Here is a 16,122-nt window from a genome sequence, read left to right on the forward strand (position 1 = left end):
TGTTCGTGAAATATTGCGTTTACGTATATAGTTGCTATACAATATTTTTTTGGATAAAATGTAAGGAATCGAATGGTACTATGGTACCCTTACTTTTATCGTTTTTGGAAGTTAAAAAAAAACTTAAATTTTGAAACTTTCAGGTCCTGTATTTTTGTAACATTTCCGTATTTTATTTTAATATCCACATTATTATGATAAATTTCTCATTTGCTATTTATTTTACTAGATTTTGTTATAAAATTCAACATGTGTCATCATCCCTATTGAAGTAGGTAATATGAAAACCCGGGGTGAAAAGGTATATCCATACTAAGCTTACGAACCGAAGTCCCGTGAAATGGCACTACCAATTCCGATCACTGCTTATAGGTGCGGCGCACCGTGGCCTCGAACGGTGTAGTAATGTGTTTCGGCTATATAAAAACTCCGAAGTCAGTAAGTGATTGTATTATAATAATATATAGCTGGTCAAGCAAATCTTGACAGTAAAAAAAAGGCGCGAAATTAAAATTTTATATCGGACAATATCCCTTCGCGCTTACATTTTTCAAATTTGCCGCCTTTTTCTGACAAGATCTGCTTGACCAAGTATAGATGGTCAAACCCATTTGTCAGTAAATAGGAACAAAAAAACTATACTCATCCTTTTCTTTTGGGTACTAGTACTAGCGTAAGACAAAGATAGTATGACTCTCTCTGTCTATGTTTGAAATAAGACAGTCCTTTGACACACTATATATATCGGCTGTGATAAAGTGGTGGTGGTGGTGGTGGTGACATGACTGATCAAATCAGTTGATTTGATCAGGGAATTTGCATTCCATAGATAATTACTATGAAAGTTGACGACATTTATGTGTCCGCACCTGCTGATTCAATCGGAGAATTTCATCAGATTGGCGAAAAATTGTCTTCTCTGGATACCACTTTAGTTGTCTCATTCTAACTTCGCTCTACGTCGTCGAGCGTCGATAAATCGCAAAGGTCTGTTGAGCCCTTTTAAAAACATTATATGTTGCCATCTCAAAAAAAGTAATCGATTACCGGTTCGTACTTGCGCACAACACTAGCTGATCTTGGTCGTCTATCCGCATGGAATATTCCAATATGGCGGCCTTTACTTCACAGTCACTTGGAGCATGGCTACGTTAAAATTATAGAACTTTATTACTCTTGAGTTTTACACAATAGTTCTCGTAAATCAGCATTTTATAGAATAAAATTTTAATTAAGTCATAATAATAAGTAAGGTGGTTAAAGTGAAATAAGTGTTAAAAGTCAGACATTTTTTAGATCCTTGAGTGACCTTTTGGATAGACTTTCTTTTTACCATATTGCTACGTGCGACGACGTAGACATCCGTGCCGTATAAAGGTTTTTGGTGAAATTCGGAACTGTGATATAATTTAGCTAACAGTGCCACATTTAAGTCTGATCTTCAGGTACTTCGAATGTAAGAACTCCCACGTGGAAATACCTCACGTCTCTATTTATAGATTCGAACTTGGTTCATTAAAAAAGTGATAGGCTGGGCTAAAAGTCAAACGTATAAATCGGTTTTTATAGTAATATCTACTTTTACTTGAATTAAATTGCTTGCATATTATAATTATGATGTGACCGTACGACTGCATTATCCTTTTTATTGAACTTTGTGTTGGCAGTGTTACCTCATCAGCATATTTTAACTCTACAAATATCTATACTACGAAATGGTCATATTAATGCACTAGTAACTATCGCAACTCATATACTTTACTTTTATACTGCAAAATACATGCCAATCAATTGAATGTTGCAGTTTTAATTGTCCATATCGTTTTTTAAGTGAACATGTGGCTTATTTTGCAAATACACTTGCAGTATCAATACAACTTTCACTTACGATCAGTTGTTTCATGACATTCTTGGGACTAATGGATTACTAACTAGCATAAAATTATACATTAAATTGATATCTGAATGTTGTACCTGTGTGCTTTGTTTGTAAAAAGGTGAAATGTTTTTGAGTGGTCTACATGCAATAGTTTGTCACTTTAACTTTAAATATTTACATGTAAATTTGATTGTTTAGTAATTATAGTATCATGGTAAAATTATAAATGCCATGTCTTTCTTTTGCAGTGATTAGTAGTTCAGTTGATGAAGAAAATATCAACCTTCCAACTAGTCAAACAAATCAAAATTCTGATTTAACAAAGAGGCAAGGAGTGCAGCCTGTAGTTACAGCTGAAATTGACACTCTGCCTCAAGTGAAAAATATTGAAGTACTGAGTAAGATTGAAGAGGCATCGCCGTCACAGGAGCAGGCACCAACTGCCACACAATTATTATCAGCAAGTATTGAAAAGATTGCTAAGGAAGCTCCAACAGTTCCTGAAACTATTGAAAGTAAAGAAGCTTCCAGTGCTATACAAGCACAAGTTAAATTAAATCAGAGCTTAGCTAGCTGCATTCGCTCTACTCAAGGTGACCCTAAAATGAAAGACGTCAATCTTAACAATAAGACCATAGGTTTGTTGCTTTTCTTATTTTAATGAAGATTAGAGATACCTATGACAGTTCTGCCCTGTTACAGCAAAACAGCATATCTAGATAGCAAAGATTTGCTGTTAACAGGCAGAGGCCAATGGAATTTGCAAGCTAGCTACTCTTTATTATAGATTTTTTTATTTATTAGAGACCTTAAGACTTATTTTTAACACTTTTAGTTCCTAGCACCCCAATTTCATTTACAAGCATTTGTTCAATAACACTGTTTTTTAACATAATATGTCCTTATGTAGAAATGGGCAGTTATTGGTTGTCAGTGTTTGCTTACTTACTTCCATTGTGAAAACATTAATCTTGTATCCTCTGCTCGCTTAAACCACTGAACCAATTTAAATAAAATTTGGTATGAAGATAGTTTGAGGCCCAGGAAAGGATATAGGATAGTTTTTATATGTTGTGGGCAGAAGCTAGTTTTATAATATTGATAGTAAATCATCCAGTTCTCTAAAATCTCACTAGCATACTATGCAAATTTATAGATTAAATAAAAAATTATCTATTTTTTTATTGTTCTTGATTCATACCCATGATTTTTATTGGCTTACTTTTGGGCTTAGATGAATTGTGTATTTATTTAATCATAACGAAGAAAACCAGTCAACTCCACTGCACTCTTGTGTCAAATTGCCTTAACCAACTGTCCAGTTGCTAGTGATGAAGAATAGTGTGCTAAAAAAGTAATAATTTTATGTACTATTTTCTAGATTCAGATACTGCCAATGGTAATACTACTGAGCTAAGTAAAACTGAGACTGTTAAGGAAGATATTAACAAAAATGAAAAACTTGTAAAGAATTCCAAAAATTTGAGTAAGAAATCATCAAACAAGATGGCGAGTAATGAGAAAGAGACAGAATCATATGAAAATGGTAAAGATGAGACTGATAAAGTAAGTGTTGTAGAAGAGGAAAAAGGTTTGCCTAAGGATGAAGAGGTCCCTGAAAAATCAACGGGTGCTGCTGAAAAGCCCGAGGCTGCCCCTGTATTTGTTCCTAAATACAAATATGGTGAAGGTTGGTATAATACTTGAACAGTAGAATTGTTTTTGTTTAATTAAACTTTTCTACATGTTTCATTAATGTTCCTTTATTTTTAGACCAATGGTCTCCATTGAACACATCTGGGAAGAAGTGCTATGACATAATGTTGCTCAAACAAATTAGAGATGACCCACTCTCTAAGGACAAGCCAAATGCGCCTAAACTTGAGTCATGCAATGTAATCAGGGTATGTATTACTCATGTCATCCAATTTGTTACTTGTGCAATGCTGCCATGGTATCGGTGCTTTAATAAAGTTTGATCATTTGCAGACGGCGCCTATGCAAGAGCCAATGCCTTTTGCTAATATTTCAAGGCCCATGAATGATTCACTTTTCCCACCATTTTTGAAAAATGCTGGTATGGGTTCAAGGAACAATTCTCTTAGAGATGCTAAGAAAGATGGAAGGAACATGTCTGCTAGTGGTATGTATTTTGTATACCTATAGTGCTTTGTATTTGGCTTAAGTTTTTTTTGTCACTGATTGCTGTGGTTATGTTCGTTTGGCGCCAATCATTTATTACGTAAGACGATTTAGGGGCGGAGCGGACCATGACTTATTTTTTCTTACAAGGGGGTGCGCAAAGTTAAGATTATACTATGAAAAAGCACTGATCAAAATCTTAGGTGTGTGAAAATGAATGACAAAGAAAAACTAAAATTAAACCAAAGTCAACTATTACCAAAAAATTAAAATGACTATCTGCGTTTGTAGGTGTAAATAAACGCCCTTAAAAATTGAGAAATTGAAATGAAAATAAACCAAACGTGTTTTCATTTTCTCTCCTTTAAATTCTTACATAATAAATATTAAGACAGGAGGGAGGGGCCGGCCTATTCTTATTTTTTCTTACATAGGGGTTGGTGGAGGTCAAAAACTGGCAAATCGTCTTACACGATAAATGGCGCCTTAGGGCCGCGCTTTGAAGGAACGACCACATTGGAGCTTACCGCAGTAATGTATCTTACACTACTGTGTATGTTTATAGTATTGATTGGTTATTAACGTTTATTTTGGTGATTCCTGTTGGCTAAAAAACTTCCTCGAGTCCCTTTGTACCGTGTCCTTATCTGTGTGGCGCGTTGTATCTCCTCGCGTTTAGGTTGAAAAATTGTAATATCCTGCATTATTTTATAAAAGGTAAAAGCAGTGGTAAGCTCCCACTTACTCCAAGTGGTAGCAGCTCCCACAAGCAAGTCATCTCCATCTCATTACGGGAAGATGTCAGACTTTCCGAGACCGAAAATGCCTGGAAACCTACTAGATTCAAGAAGGAGTCCCTTACTGAGGAAGATGCTTTGACTCAGGTAGAATCATTATTGTTTACCTATTCATAATCAGTAAATTATAAATGTCTCATGTCTTTCATGCATGACATACGTGGATAGGAGCAAGAGATTTGAGTCTGCAGTTAATAGTAATAAATGACAATATATAAAGTAATAGGTATATATTATATGGAAGAATAAATACAATCGGTAACCTTTTCAGGAGTTGTACAAGAAGTTCAGGGGCATTCTGAACAAACTCACGCCGCAGAAGTTCGACACGTTAATAGAGAAAGTTAAACACCTCGAGATCAATAATCAAAAACGCCTTGAAGGTGTTATTGACTTGGTGTTCGAGAAGGCGATAGATGAACCCAATTTTTCTGAAGCCTATGCTCTTATGTGTAATAAGCTCTCCACACTCAAGGTATGTAATATCTTATGTACAGTATTTAATCAATATCAAACAAGTCATAATAGAAAGTATTTATTTCTGTGATACGTACATTTGTTCAATTCAACGGAAGATTGAAAGCAAAACTCTTAGTTTTACAGGCTCAACCACTATGGAAACATTGTAAGTCACTTACAAAACGATTTGTTATCTGTTTCCAGGTTCCTGCTGATAATGCGTCTTCGCCCGACCAGTGCGTCAATTTCAGGGCCCTTATCATTAGTAAATGCCAAAATCAGTTTGTTACTGACAAGGTAGATGAACAAGTTATGAAATTAGAAGCTGATTTAGCCGAGTGCACTGATCCTGTGAGTATTGGATTTACCATTTATAATCAATTATTTTCTAAATGTCATTCAAACAATATTATAGTATGAATATTATTATTCAAACTATGATTATGATAATGTCTATTTGTCTATAATATAATTCTCTTGATGACTGATTCATTCGTTTTCTAGGCCAAGAAGAAAGAGCTTCAATTGATGCTGGCAGAAGAAAACCGTAAGGTTCGAATGAGATCGGTTGGAAACGTCAGATTCATTGGTAGGTTTACTTGTTCTTTATATTACTTTACAGTACATATGGGGCTACTTTTCCGCACTAGTGCGTAAAATAGCACTTTTCGTGCGTATGTCCAAACTTTCAAGTGCCATATGTACTGTAAAACGTTGTTCGATACACGTGCGAATAGGTAATTCGCAACTCGTGTCGATTTAAAACACTCCCTTCGGTCGTGTTTTAATTTATCGCCACTCGTTTCGGATTTCCTCTTTTTCGCACTTGTATCGAAAATAACTATTATTCTTGTATTCCATACAGATAACCTTGATAATAATGTGACCCTCGGCGTGTATAGCATGTATTTTGTCAACATGTTTTTAATCATTACAAGTCTTACAGTTTCGTCTATGCTTGAGTAATATAATGCTTTTTTCTCCAATATGCTCGGAAATGTTCACCTTATTGTATCAACAATAGAACGGGAAGCTCTACGTTATGCTTAAACTCAAATTAAATAAAATTCAAACCATTATTGTCCTGTTTTAGTGGACGGGAACAGTTCATTAGTGTATTGTTTTTTACTTTTTTTAAACGTGTATCCACTAATAAAAATGCAAACAGCCAATTTAATATTATAGCCGCCACCGCGTCTACACGACCCGGTCAGCTATCATTTCAAGCGATAGGATAGAGTGAGAGTCAGAGAAACGACCTTACATTGTCTCGTTCTTACAAGACCGTCGTGTATGATCGTGCGAATACTCGCGATCGTGCGAATCAAATATGTACTATAATAAATAACTTTTATATTTTTTTAAGGATCTCATGCGTGCAAATACAGCTTATATTGCACTATTATTATTTTTACTGCACAATTATAGTTGGTCAAACCAAATTGTCAGTAAATAAGAACAAAAAAACCATCCTTTTCTTTTGGGAGCTAGTACTAGTGTAAGACAAAGATAGTATGATTATCTCTGTATATGTTTGAAATGAGACAGTCCTTTGATAAACTACGTATTGAATGGTACTCAATGGCAGATAAGTTGTGCCTTTAACTTTTTAAAAATAGTTAATGAGGGGCAATTGATTGTTTTTGATGTGAAGTGGTGAACACAAATCGAACCATTTGAGTACTGCTTAAATAATGATTATTTCACCTTATTTCCTCGTATGTTTGGAGAAAAGCACTATATAAGCCTCGGCAGAAATAGCAATTCGTGTATTCGTCTTCTCGCTTCGCGTCGTCCGACAAAATCGAAACTCAGCCACGAACTGCCTTTTCCTGGCCTCTGCAATAATGTACTATTAATTAATTACCACATGAATCATCTAAAAATTCATTTGTTGACTTTGGAAGACTCGGACATCAAGCTGAGGACGTTTTAGCACAATGTTCTTTTTATATTTCTGTTCGCCCTAATGAATTTTTGTTATTATATTTTGTGCTAATAAATATAACTTACATACTTACTAATATTGAAGTGGGATTAAATATACTAGTTTAATGCTAAAGCCGTAAAAGCTGACTGAGCAGGTAGACATCTACATCATGCTAATTTTATTCTAAAACGCGACCCGGCGGCTTCGCACGGGTTAACAAATTATACATAAACCTTCCTCTTGAATCATTCTATGTATTAAAAAAAACCGCATCAAAATCCGTTGCGTAATTTTAAAGAACTAAGCATACATACAGACAGACAGACAGGGAAGCGACTTTGTTTTATACTATGTAGTGATGAAAATCTGTGTCTACAGTTTGTATTACACGTTTTTACCTTTGACTTTAGTTGTTTGTGGTGAAAGGGCTTGTTTTGCTGAAGCGAATTTTATTTTCTTATTTAATCAACCATTTTCTTTTAATCCCGCTATGCACAAATCTATTGCTCTATGCGAAGAGCCTTTTGCTGCAACACCACAATGAAAGATGTACGCTTCGGACATGAATCATGATTCTGTTTGGAAAATATACTAGCGACATCTACATCGGCCGACTGCACCGACGATCATTTCCGAAGCGTATTACTTTACAGTGTATAAGAGTACACGCGCGAGTTTTTGTATTCTGTTTGATTGTAAAAGTATTGTATTATTACGTGTACGAAAACAAGCATGAATATAATTGGACAGATGAAATTAATCTTATTTTGATTCGTTCCAGGTGAACTGTACAAGCTGAAAATGCTGACCTCGAAGATAATGGTATATTGTATGAATTATCTGATCGACAAGCTGGAGGAAGAGAAGCTGGAGTGCCTGTGCAAGCTGCTCACCACTATCGGCGAGCAGGTCGAGAGCGAGGTCAAGGATAACATCGAAAGTGTCTTCAAGAAAATGCAAGATATCGTGGACCGCAAGTCTAATAAAATTAGTAGTCGAGTTAGGTACGTATTCCATCATGTACATCGTTGACGAATGTTACCAATAATAACAGAACCTATGTTTGTTATTGACAATATCATTATTATTTTAGGTTTATGATCCAAGACGTCATTGCACTGAAAAGACGAAGATGGGTGACTAAGAGTGTTGTTGACTCACAGCCGAAAATGATGGATCAGATTCAAAAGGAGGCTGAACAGCAGCAGCGGCACATTGAAGTATGTATAAATAAACAATGATCTCGATTAATGGCATAGTGCTTAATGCAACTTTGACATTTAAGTGATAATTTTGAATGATAAATATTTGTTAGGATCGATTTCTATCAGACTAGTAATGTTTTACGGCTAGTATTGTCCTTGTGTTGGTGTGGTAATACTTTTTTAGTTTCACTTGGCAGTAAAGTTTGTTCATATGTCATGCCTCTAGCTTTGCGCGGGTCGCTCAACATTTCATTTTTTTAACTACGCTCTACTCTCGTGGGACAAAGCTATTTGAGTTATTTCTCTTTCCTTTCGTTGTCTCAATATTGGCGCGACGAGTACCTACAACAACAATTCTGCTCTCTTGTTAAACATAATATGTATAACTATTTAATATTTCAGCTAATGAATGCAAATCCCATGGGCGGTGGCTTCCGCCGAGACGATGGCGGACGTGGCAAGCGCGGCGACGGTCGGCGGCAAAATAACAATTCTTTCATGGACAACAGCAATAACTGGAAGACAACTAGGCCAAATTATATGGTTGATACTTCTAAATTTAAGGCTGTCACTCAAAATCAGAAGGTAATGTTATCACGATCATAAAGGCTTCATTTATTTGTGTATGGATAGTAATGCTCAAATCCTTGATATTTTTGTTTGCTTACAGATTAACAGTATAAAATTGGCTCCACAAACTGGTTTAGGGTGGAACCATGGTTCGGGCACAAAAACTACAGCACAGGCTAATGCTGGTAGCAATTCTATGATTAGCCTTTCAAAGAACATGTACAGTGTCCTAGAGAATGTTCAGACTGACCCAACTTCAATTAGGGGTAAGTAAAACAATTAATTTTTGTCACGAGTGTCCAAACTTTTTGAACCGAGTTCCACGGCCGGGCTTTCACTTCCTTTCGCGAGCTGGATTTTATTTAGGCTGTCCATCTCCGCGGATCGGGTTATCAAACTGGAGGGTCGCAGTTTGGCGATTCCTGCTCTTATAACTTACACGTGGAGTACATTGTATTCGTATAGCGTTAATTTTAATCGGAAATGTATTTTTTTTTTCAGGTAATAAAGATATGAGTCCTAGTTATCATTCTAAAGGTGCCTCTATTGAGAGATCCACGTTTAACTCAAGAGGTGACTATAGTAAGTATTATTTTTTTGACATGTATTATGCCCTGGAAGTTTACATAATGTTTATACGAAGATAAGCTTGCGTAAATTGAATTGCGTAGATGTTTAAACAGTATTCTGTAACAGGTGGTCCCGGCAGCGGTAGCAAGTCGGGCTCGATGGGCGTGGCTCGCTCCAACTCGGGCACGCGCGGCCCCGGCGCGGCGCCCGCGACGCCCGCCAAGTCCGCCGCCGCGGCCGCGCCCGCGGAAGCCGCGCCCGCGCCGCCCGCCGCCGTGCCGCAGGAGCCTCTCCCGGATCCCAAGAAGAAGACTGTCAAGTCGATGATCGACCAATGTCTCATCAACTCCGATAATGTAGAACTGGCCGCCGATGTCAAAAACCTTATCGAGCCACAGTACCATGCGGCTCTCGTCACTGAAATTGTTACAGTTGCAGTAGAAAAGTGAGTTATAACATGTTGAGTCAAATTACATGATGCTGGTATTGTTACCGAATAGGTTTTTTAAACGTTACCTTTATATTACAGGTCGCCTAAGGAAGTTGCAATAATCACCAAATCAGTACTACATTTAGTATCAACTAATGTAGTCTCAGGTGATGACTTGTTAGCGGGATTAAAAGAATTCTGCGAATTCGCTCCTGATTTGTACATTGATATTCCTATGTTGTATGACTATTTAGGGTGGTTCGTGGCTCCACAAATTGAAAAGAAAGTAAGTACATTCATTTCATTCCTACTACGTTTTTGGTTGATTCATAAGAACTAGCGCCCAAATAAATCCCGCGCCAGCTCTTGTTACAAAATCGATTCCATCAATTACTATGCGAGTGAGTTTTCGTCACATCAACATGTATTTTAGGTACAATTAGGATTTACACATTAATGCATTGTCACTTGTTCGATGAACTCACGCCAGCTTTACCTTTTATTGTTATGATTTTTATTACACCTTGTTCTTTCTTTTCAGTATATTAACTTCGTTCAAGTATTTAGGCTTTGCGATACGATAATATCGTCGAACCATGGACATTTGCTGCTTAAATCGATATTTAAGAATATGAAAGAAAGCATGGGACCTTCCTTTGTCAAAAGCAAATGGCAAGAGTCCGGGCTCAAAATCAGTGAATGGATGAGTGAAGATCAGGTAATTTCTATTTAAATACAACTACTGAGACTTGTTATAGAGTTGCGAAAATATACACACACCGTACGCGGAGTCATTATTCATACAGTAGAAAGACTCCACCTTCTCTATTTAGTTAAACGGGGTTCTAGCAAGAATCACGTCATAAAATAAGAAAATGTTAAATCACATCTTGCCTGATATGAAGTTGTACGGATTACAGGTTTCAAAGTGGTTAGAGGACAACAAATTCGAATTCTTAGAAGGAGCTAAGGTTTCTGAAGAAACGAAAAAAATATTAACTCCCTCCGATACACAAAGCAAATTGCTGCAATTGATGAACTCCGATGAAAATCGTGATTGTATACGAGGATGGGTTCAGGTATGTCTTAGTTTTGTTCAGGAGTAATGGTACAGACGCGAATTAATAGATATAATACCAATTCCAGTAGCCTGGCTGCTTTCACAGAGCTGGAGTTGCAGGCATGCTCCTTTCATCAATAGAAAATAGTAATATGGATAAATATAATCTGGCTTTCCATTAGAGAAGAATTATTCATTGAAGCATAAGAACCCTTATCTGATGGAAAGCCACCAATACTCTACGATATTATCAGTACCTATAGGCATCATTGCATTAAATCATTCATTTTAATAAAATGACCCAATGCATCAGGATAACCTCGGGAAAGCTGCGAACGAAGAGTGGTTCATGCGTTCGCTGATCCAAGCAATTTGCGAGCACGCGCTCTTCGGCGCCGAGGGCCGTGACGCGCCCCGCTTCAACCAGGACAGGATGAACAAATACTGCGGACTCATCAACGAGTTCGGCGAGGTCAGGGACGCGAGGGAAGCCAGCTGTCTACTGGGCATTCAGCAGCTCATGCATAATCTAGAACATCCTCAAGGTACGTTATCTGGATAACACAACCTTTGTTTACCTACAGCAATGCTAATAAGAAACAATTTCATAACGCTCATACAGCCTGTCGGTATTTCAGGCAGGTTTAACGAAAGTTATAGCCCATGGATTTTTTCAATTATGTCACTAAGGGTCGGTTGAACCAAACCGTCTGTCACCGTTAAAGCGTATAGTTACATACTTTACCTACACACATATACTCATTAACACATTTAGAGGAACGCAAAAGTTAAATTATTGGATTACATTACCTAAAGTAATTTCAAAATTAGTTTTTATAATTACTTTCACAGATAAGAAATTCCTTATGTATAACTATCTCAAAAATTTATATTTACTGGTTGTAATATTCGGTTTTTGAACGCATTGTAGAGGGTTTATATAAATAGTATTATATGGTACTATCTTTTTATATATTTTTTTGTTTCAGGCATAACACTAGAAATTTTCCAATATTTACATGAACAATACATAATTTCTGTGGATAGTTTTATTGCTTGGGAAGAATCACAAAAGGAACTCGAAGGCAAAGGTATAACAACAAAATTTGTACTAATTCATTTGATGGCAGCCTACTTTATATGTGTTTCAACTAGCTTGGACCTTGACAAATACTGGAATGGGGTTGGCATCTGTCAAAGGTTTATAGATGGCGCCAGCCTACGCTGGCGAAACCTATGCTTCCCCCGTTTCTAGTTTCGTGCTATGAGATATGGCTTAAAAGGCTAGTATTCAGGCCATAAAATAAGAAAAACAATAATTTGACACTATTTGTAGTAAGAATTGATAGGTAAAAACCCATCCATCCCATCTGCTGCATCTGGCGCCATCTGTAATAGTACATTATTGTCGTAGCTCGAAAGTAGCTACTTGCTGGATTCACTCAATTAAAAAAACCGGCCAAGTGCGAGTCGGACTCGCGCACGGAGGGTTCCGCACCATCAACAAAAAATAGAGCAAAACAAGCAAAAAAACGGTCACCCATCCAAGTACTGACCCCGCCCGACGTTGCTTAATTTCGGTCAAAAATCACGTTTGTTGTATGGGAGCCCCACTTAAATCTTTATTTTATTCTGTTTTTAGTATTTGTTGTTATAGCGGCAACAGAAATACATCATCTGTGAAAACCACCTGTTACAGAATACTGTTTAAACATCTACGCAAGTCAACTGTCTAGTGATACGGTTCGTGAGATACAGCCTGGTGACAGACGGACGGACGGACGGACAGCGGAGTCTTAGTAATAGGGTCCCGTTTTTACCTTTTGGGTACGGAACCCTAATTAATCCTCATCCAGCAAATAGCCTTCCAGCCCAGTCATATAATATAGTGCTTTTCTCAATAATGGTGCAAGAAAACAACTGGTAGTCGAATATCAATTTTATTAAAAAAATATCTGGACCAGACCAAGTTTTGATCGGAAAACATAAAAACTCAAAAATGCGCGTTTTTCTCAGAGATATGACCTAGCTAGATCGGTTTTTCGCCCCGAAAACCCCCATTTTCATCGAAATCGTTAGAGCCGTTTCCGAGATCCCCGAAATAAAGTATAAAGTTTGGAATTCGACAAATACGAGTATGTAATGGAATTAGTATGCAACATTGCTGTTGCAAGCTCGAGACTGCAATGCTTTTTAATTGAAATGACTGACCATACGCACTTCGCGACTTATTTTTTAAGCAACAAAGTTGAATTTGCCTTCCATTTTTGAGAAAAATATTTTGACTGGCCAACCCATTTTGGATGTAACATGGCTGTCGCGGAAATCGAGGCTGCATTTTTTGACTGGCTATAACCTACGTCCTACAATTTTTTATCCAGCCTTAGGCTTAGCACGCACTGCGGTTTTTTTCTTGCGGTTGCGGTCAAAATGTAGCAAGTTGCGTGCGTGCGCTTATAAAGAATGCCGTACGTTACATTTTTTGCGGTAGCGGAACCGCTTTTTAAAAACCGCAGTGCGTGCTAAGCCTTAAGTATTTTTGAGAAAACCTCATTAACCGGTACACATGTTTGTAGCGGTAATGATGAAGGCGCTGACGTCGTTCTTCACGAACATCAAGGAGGCGGACAACGAGGACTCGTGCAGCGAGGACTGACGTGGGCCCCCCGCCGCCGCCGCCGGCGCGCCGCCGCCGCAGCCGCCGTATGCGCTGTACGCGCCCCGTGCGGCCGACGCATCCGCTTACAATGTCTTCTATATTTTTATATACTAGAATCAACCTACACTGAATTCATAGAATAATAGATTATATTATTATGTAATGCTTACTAACAAGGCTAGAAAAGTTGTATGATATTTTTTAAAGCTATAGTTATTTATAATGTTTAATAATGACTACGTACTTTGAAACTATAATTGAGAATAATTATGCTTGGGATGGATTAATTTTAAATTATTGACAACAACGTGTATATATATATATATATATAAATACATCAGACTTACGTTGTTATCTATCTGGTAGATTTGCAGGAGTAAATATTGTTTTGATAGTTGTCATGAACTACGTCTACGGATCTATGATGTGTTGCATGTTGATGCGGGTTATTCCCACTAGTTACCACCAAGTTCTTACCAGTGGTAACTACTGGGAATTTTTTTCCCACCTTTTACCACTGGTAACTACTGGGAAAAATAATTCCCAGTAGTTACCACCAACTCGGTTTGGTGGTAACTAGTGGGAATTTTTATTCCCAGTAGTTACCACCAAAATTTTGTTAGAGTTAAATACTAATAAAACAGTATAAAAAAATAAAAAATAAAAATATAGTGATTTAATAAATCATTATTAAGTCGATTAGTGTTTTAGTAAACTGCCTTAAAAGTAACGAAAAAATATTGAAACAGTTTAACCGGTACTAGTACAAAAACTATAATATATGCAAGGATAAATTAAATAATCCATTTAGATTATTTTTAAGTGATTTTATTCGGTAATTCAGAATCACTCTATATTTATACTATACTATTTTATACTGTTTTTATTAGTATTTAACTCTAACAAAATTTAGGTGGTAACTACTGGGAAAAATTATTCCCAGTAGTTACCACCAACTCGGTTTGGTGGTAACTACTGGGAATTTTGTGGTAAAAGGTGGGAAAAAAATTCCCAGTAGTTACCACTGGTAACAACTTGGTGGTAACTAGTGGGAATAACCCGGTGATGCTAATGCGAAACAGGCTTTCGAAAGTTACAGTTACATATGTTACCTATCATTTGTCGTAGTCTGCAATCGAAAACGGATAATTATATTGGCTGTATCCCCAATTCCCTTGTAATTTATGTTTTATATAATTTTTATACACTTGAAACGTAAGAATCAAACCACGAAGCAATACGACATGTATTTTTTTCTATAAAATCTAGTATTTACATAGTATAGAAAAACAAACGTAAATATTTTATATGGAACATATGTTACGGGGAGATAGTTAATAGAATATGTGCTACAAATAATTAACAGAATCATTGTAATGAATGTCGACATAAAGGCCACATGGCTGTTAACTTACAATCCAAGCAATAATCATTCATAATATTAAAATAATAGAGAAACCTACAATTATGTTAAATGATGGTTGTCTCCAAATCCTAGTAATTGGACTATGTTATGAGGTCAACATGTTGAAAGGTTTTATAATATTTAATATGTATATCACTTTGTTTTTATTGATATAGACATAATTAATAAAGATGTAATTTCTAAAATTTAAAGAACATTAAGAAGTTTATTTTGACCGTTGTTCATTTGGTTTTGTGTATATCTTCATACCCAATGAATGAATTTCGTTAACAATTTACACCTATTCCTTGAAATTCGATTCTTCAAGATTGCAATTAGTACATGCCTTTATAAATTGACTTTTTATTTTATTAGATATTTTATTGTTTAGTTATAATTATATTATAGTGGCTCAGTTAGCCGTGGTTTTGATAAATCCACCGTGCATCAGGCGACTGGTGCCGACCCCCCCCCCCCTCACGCCCCTCGTCTTCACTTCCCTATTTACTCCGCTACTGAGTTTTATTTTTATTACTATAGCTACTCTTGTCAGTTAATATGTATGTTATGTAAATAAACTTTTTATGAAAAAAAATACTGTTTTTCATCACATAATACGGCTGTCCTGCATTTCAAGAACAGGTACAGCATCAAATGTCGGCCAAGTATAGATGTGTCGGCCAATGTGGCCAAGTATAGATATGTCGGCACACCTCATTATTTCCATAGTAACAGGTATATAAATATGTATAAATTTGGCCACTTGGGCCGTCACTATATATTTGATGCCGAGAACACCATTGCTCACACTGTTTACAGTAACCTGACGACAGAACATAAATAATGCTTTTAATTTAGATAGTAATTTCACGCAACGCATTCAAGCCTATTAACATGATTTAAAGCAGGTATTTGACCTATTTACTAAGCGCCGCTTTCACCATCCCACCAACCCGGGGTTAAGCGGTTAAACCGTTAACCCAGTGTCAAATTGTACTGGTAATTCCAGGTTTCAC

General features: G+C 36.6%; 1 protein-coding gene across 2 annotated transcripts in view; it reads left to right on the forward strand.

The window, feature by feature from the left end:
* LOC134661319 (eukaryotic translation initiation factor 4 gamma 3-like) overlaps positions 1 to 13,924 on the forward strand; it is a 45,345-nt gene extending 31,421 nt beyond the window's left edge. For both annotated transcript variants that reach the window (XM_063517321.1, XM_063517322.1), the window contains 20 exons: positions 2,128 to 2,517; positions 3,261 to 3,569; positions 3,653 to 3,783; positions 3,869 to 4,022; positions 4,739 to 4,905; positions 5,090 to 5,293; positions 5,482 to 5,628; positions 5,782 to 5,866; positions 7,989 to 8,211; positions 8,301 to 8,427; positions 8,815 to 8,997; positions 9,083 to 9,248; positions 9,484 to 9,564; positions 9,679 to 9,997; positions 10,082 to 10,268; positions 10,524 to 10,700; positions 10,903 to 11,061; positions 11,356 to 11,587; positions 12,032 to 12,133; positions 13,619 to 13,924. In XM_063517321.1, the coding sequence (XP_063373391.1) occupies positions 2,128 to 2,517; positions 3,261 to 3,569; positions 3,653 to 3,783; positions 3,869 to 4,022; positions 4,739 to 4,905; positions 5,090 to 5,293; positions 5,482 to 5,628; positions 5,782 to 5,866; positions 7,989 to 8,211; positions 8,301 to 8,427; positions 8,815 to 8,997; positions 9,083 to 9,248; positions 9,484 to 9,564; positions 9,679 to 9,997; positions 10,082 to 10,268; positions 10,524 to 10,700; positions 10,903 to 11,061; positions 11,356 to 11,587; positions 12,032 to 12,133; positions 13,619 to 13,698 (3,623 nt within the window). In that variant the 3' untranslated portion in view covers positions 13,699 to 13,924. The remainder of the gene's footprint in view (positions 1 to 2,127; positions 2,518 to 3,260; positions 3,570 to 3,652; positions 3,784 to 3,868; positions 4,023 to 4,738; positions 4,906 to 5,089; positions 5,294 to 5,481; positions 5,629 to 5,781; positions 5,867 to 7,988; positions 8,212 to 8,300; positions 8,428 to 8,814; positions 8,998 to 9,082; positions 9,249 to 9,483; positions 9,565 to 9,678; positions 9,998 to 10,081; positions 10,269 to 10,523; positions 10,701 to 10,902; positions 11,062 to 11,355; positions 11,588 to 12,031; positions 12,134 to 13,618) is intronic.
* The last annotated feature ends 2,198 nt before the right edge of the window (positions 13,925 to 16,122 follow it).

Source organism: Cydia amplana, chromosome Z (assembly GCF_948474715.1).
Source record: "Cydia amplana chromosome Z, ilCydAmpl1.1, whole genome shotgun sequence".
NCBI classification, from domain to species: Eukaryota; Metazoa; Arthropoda; class Insecta; order Lepidoptera; family Tortricidae; genus Cydia; species Cydia amplana.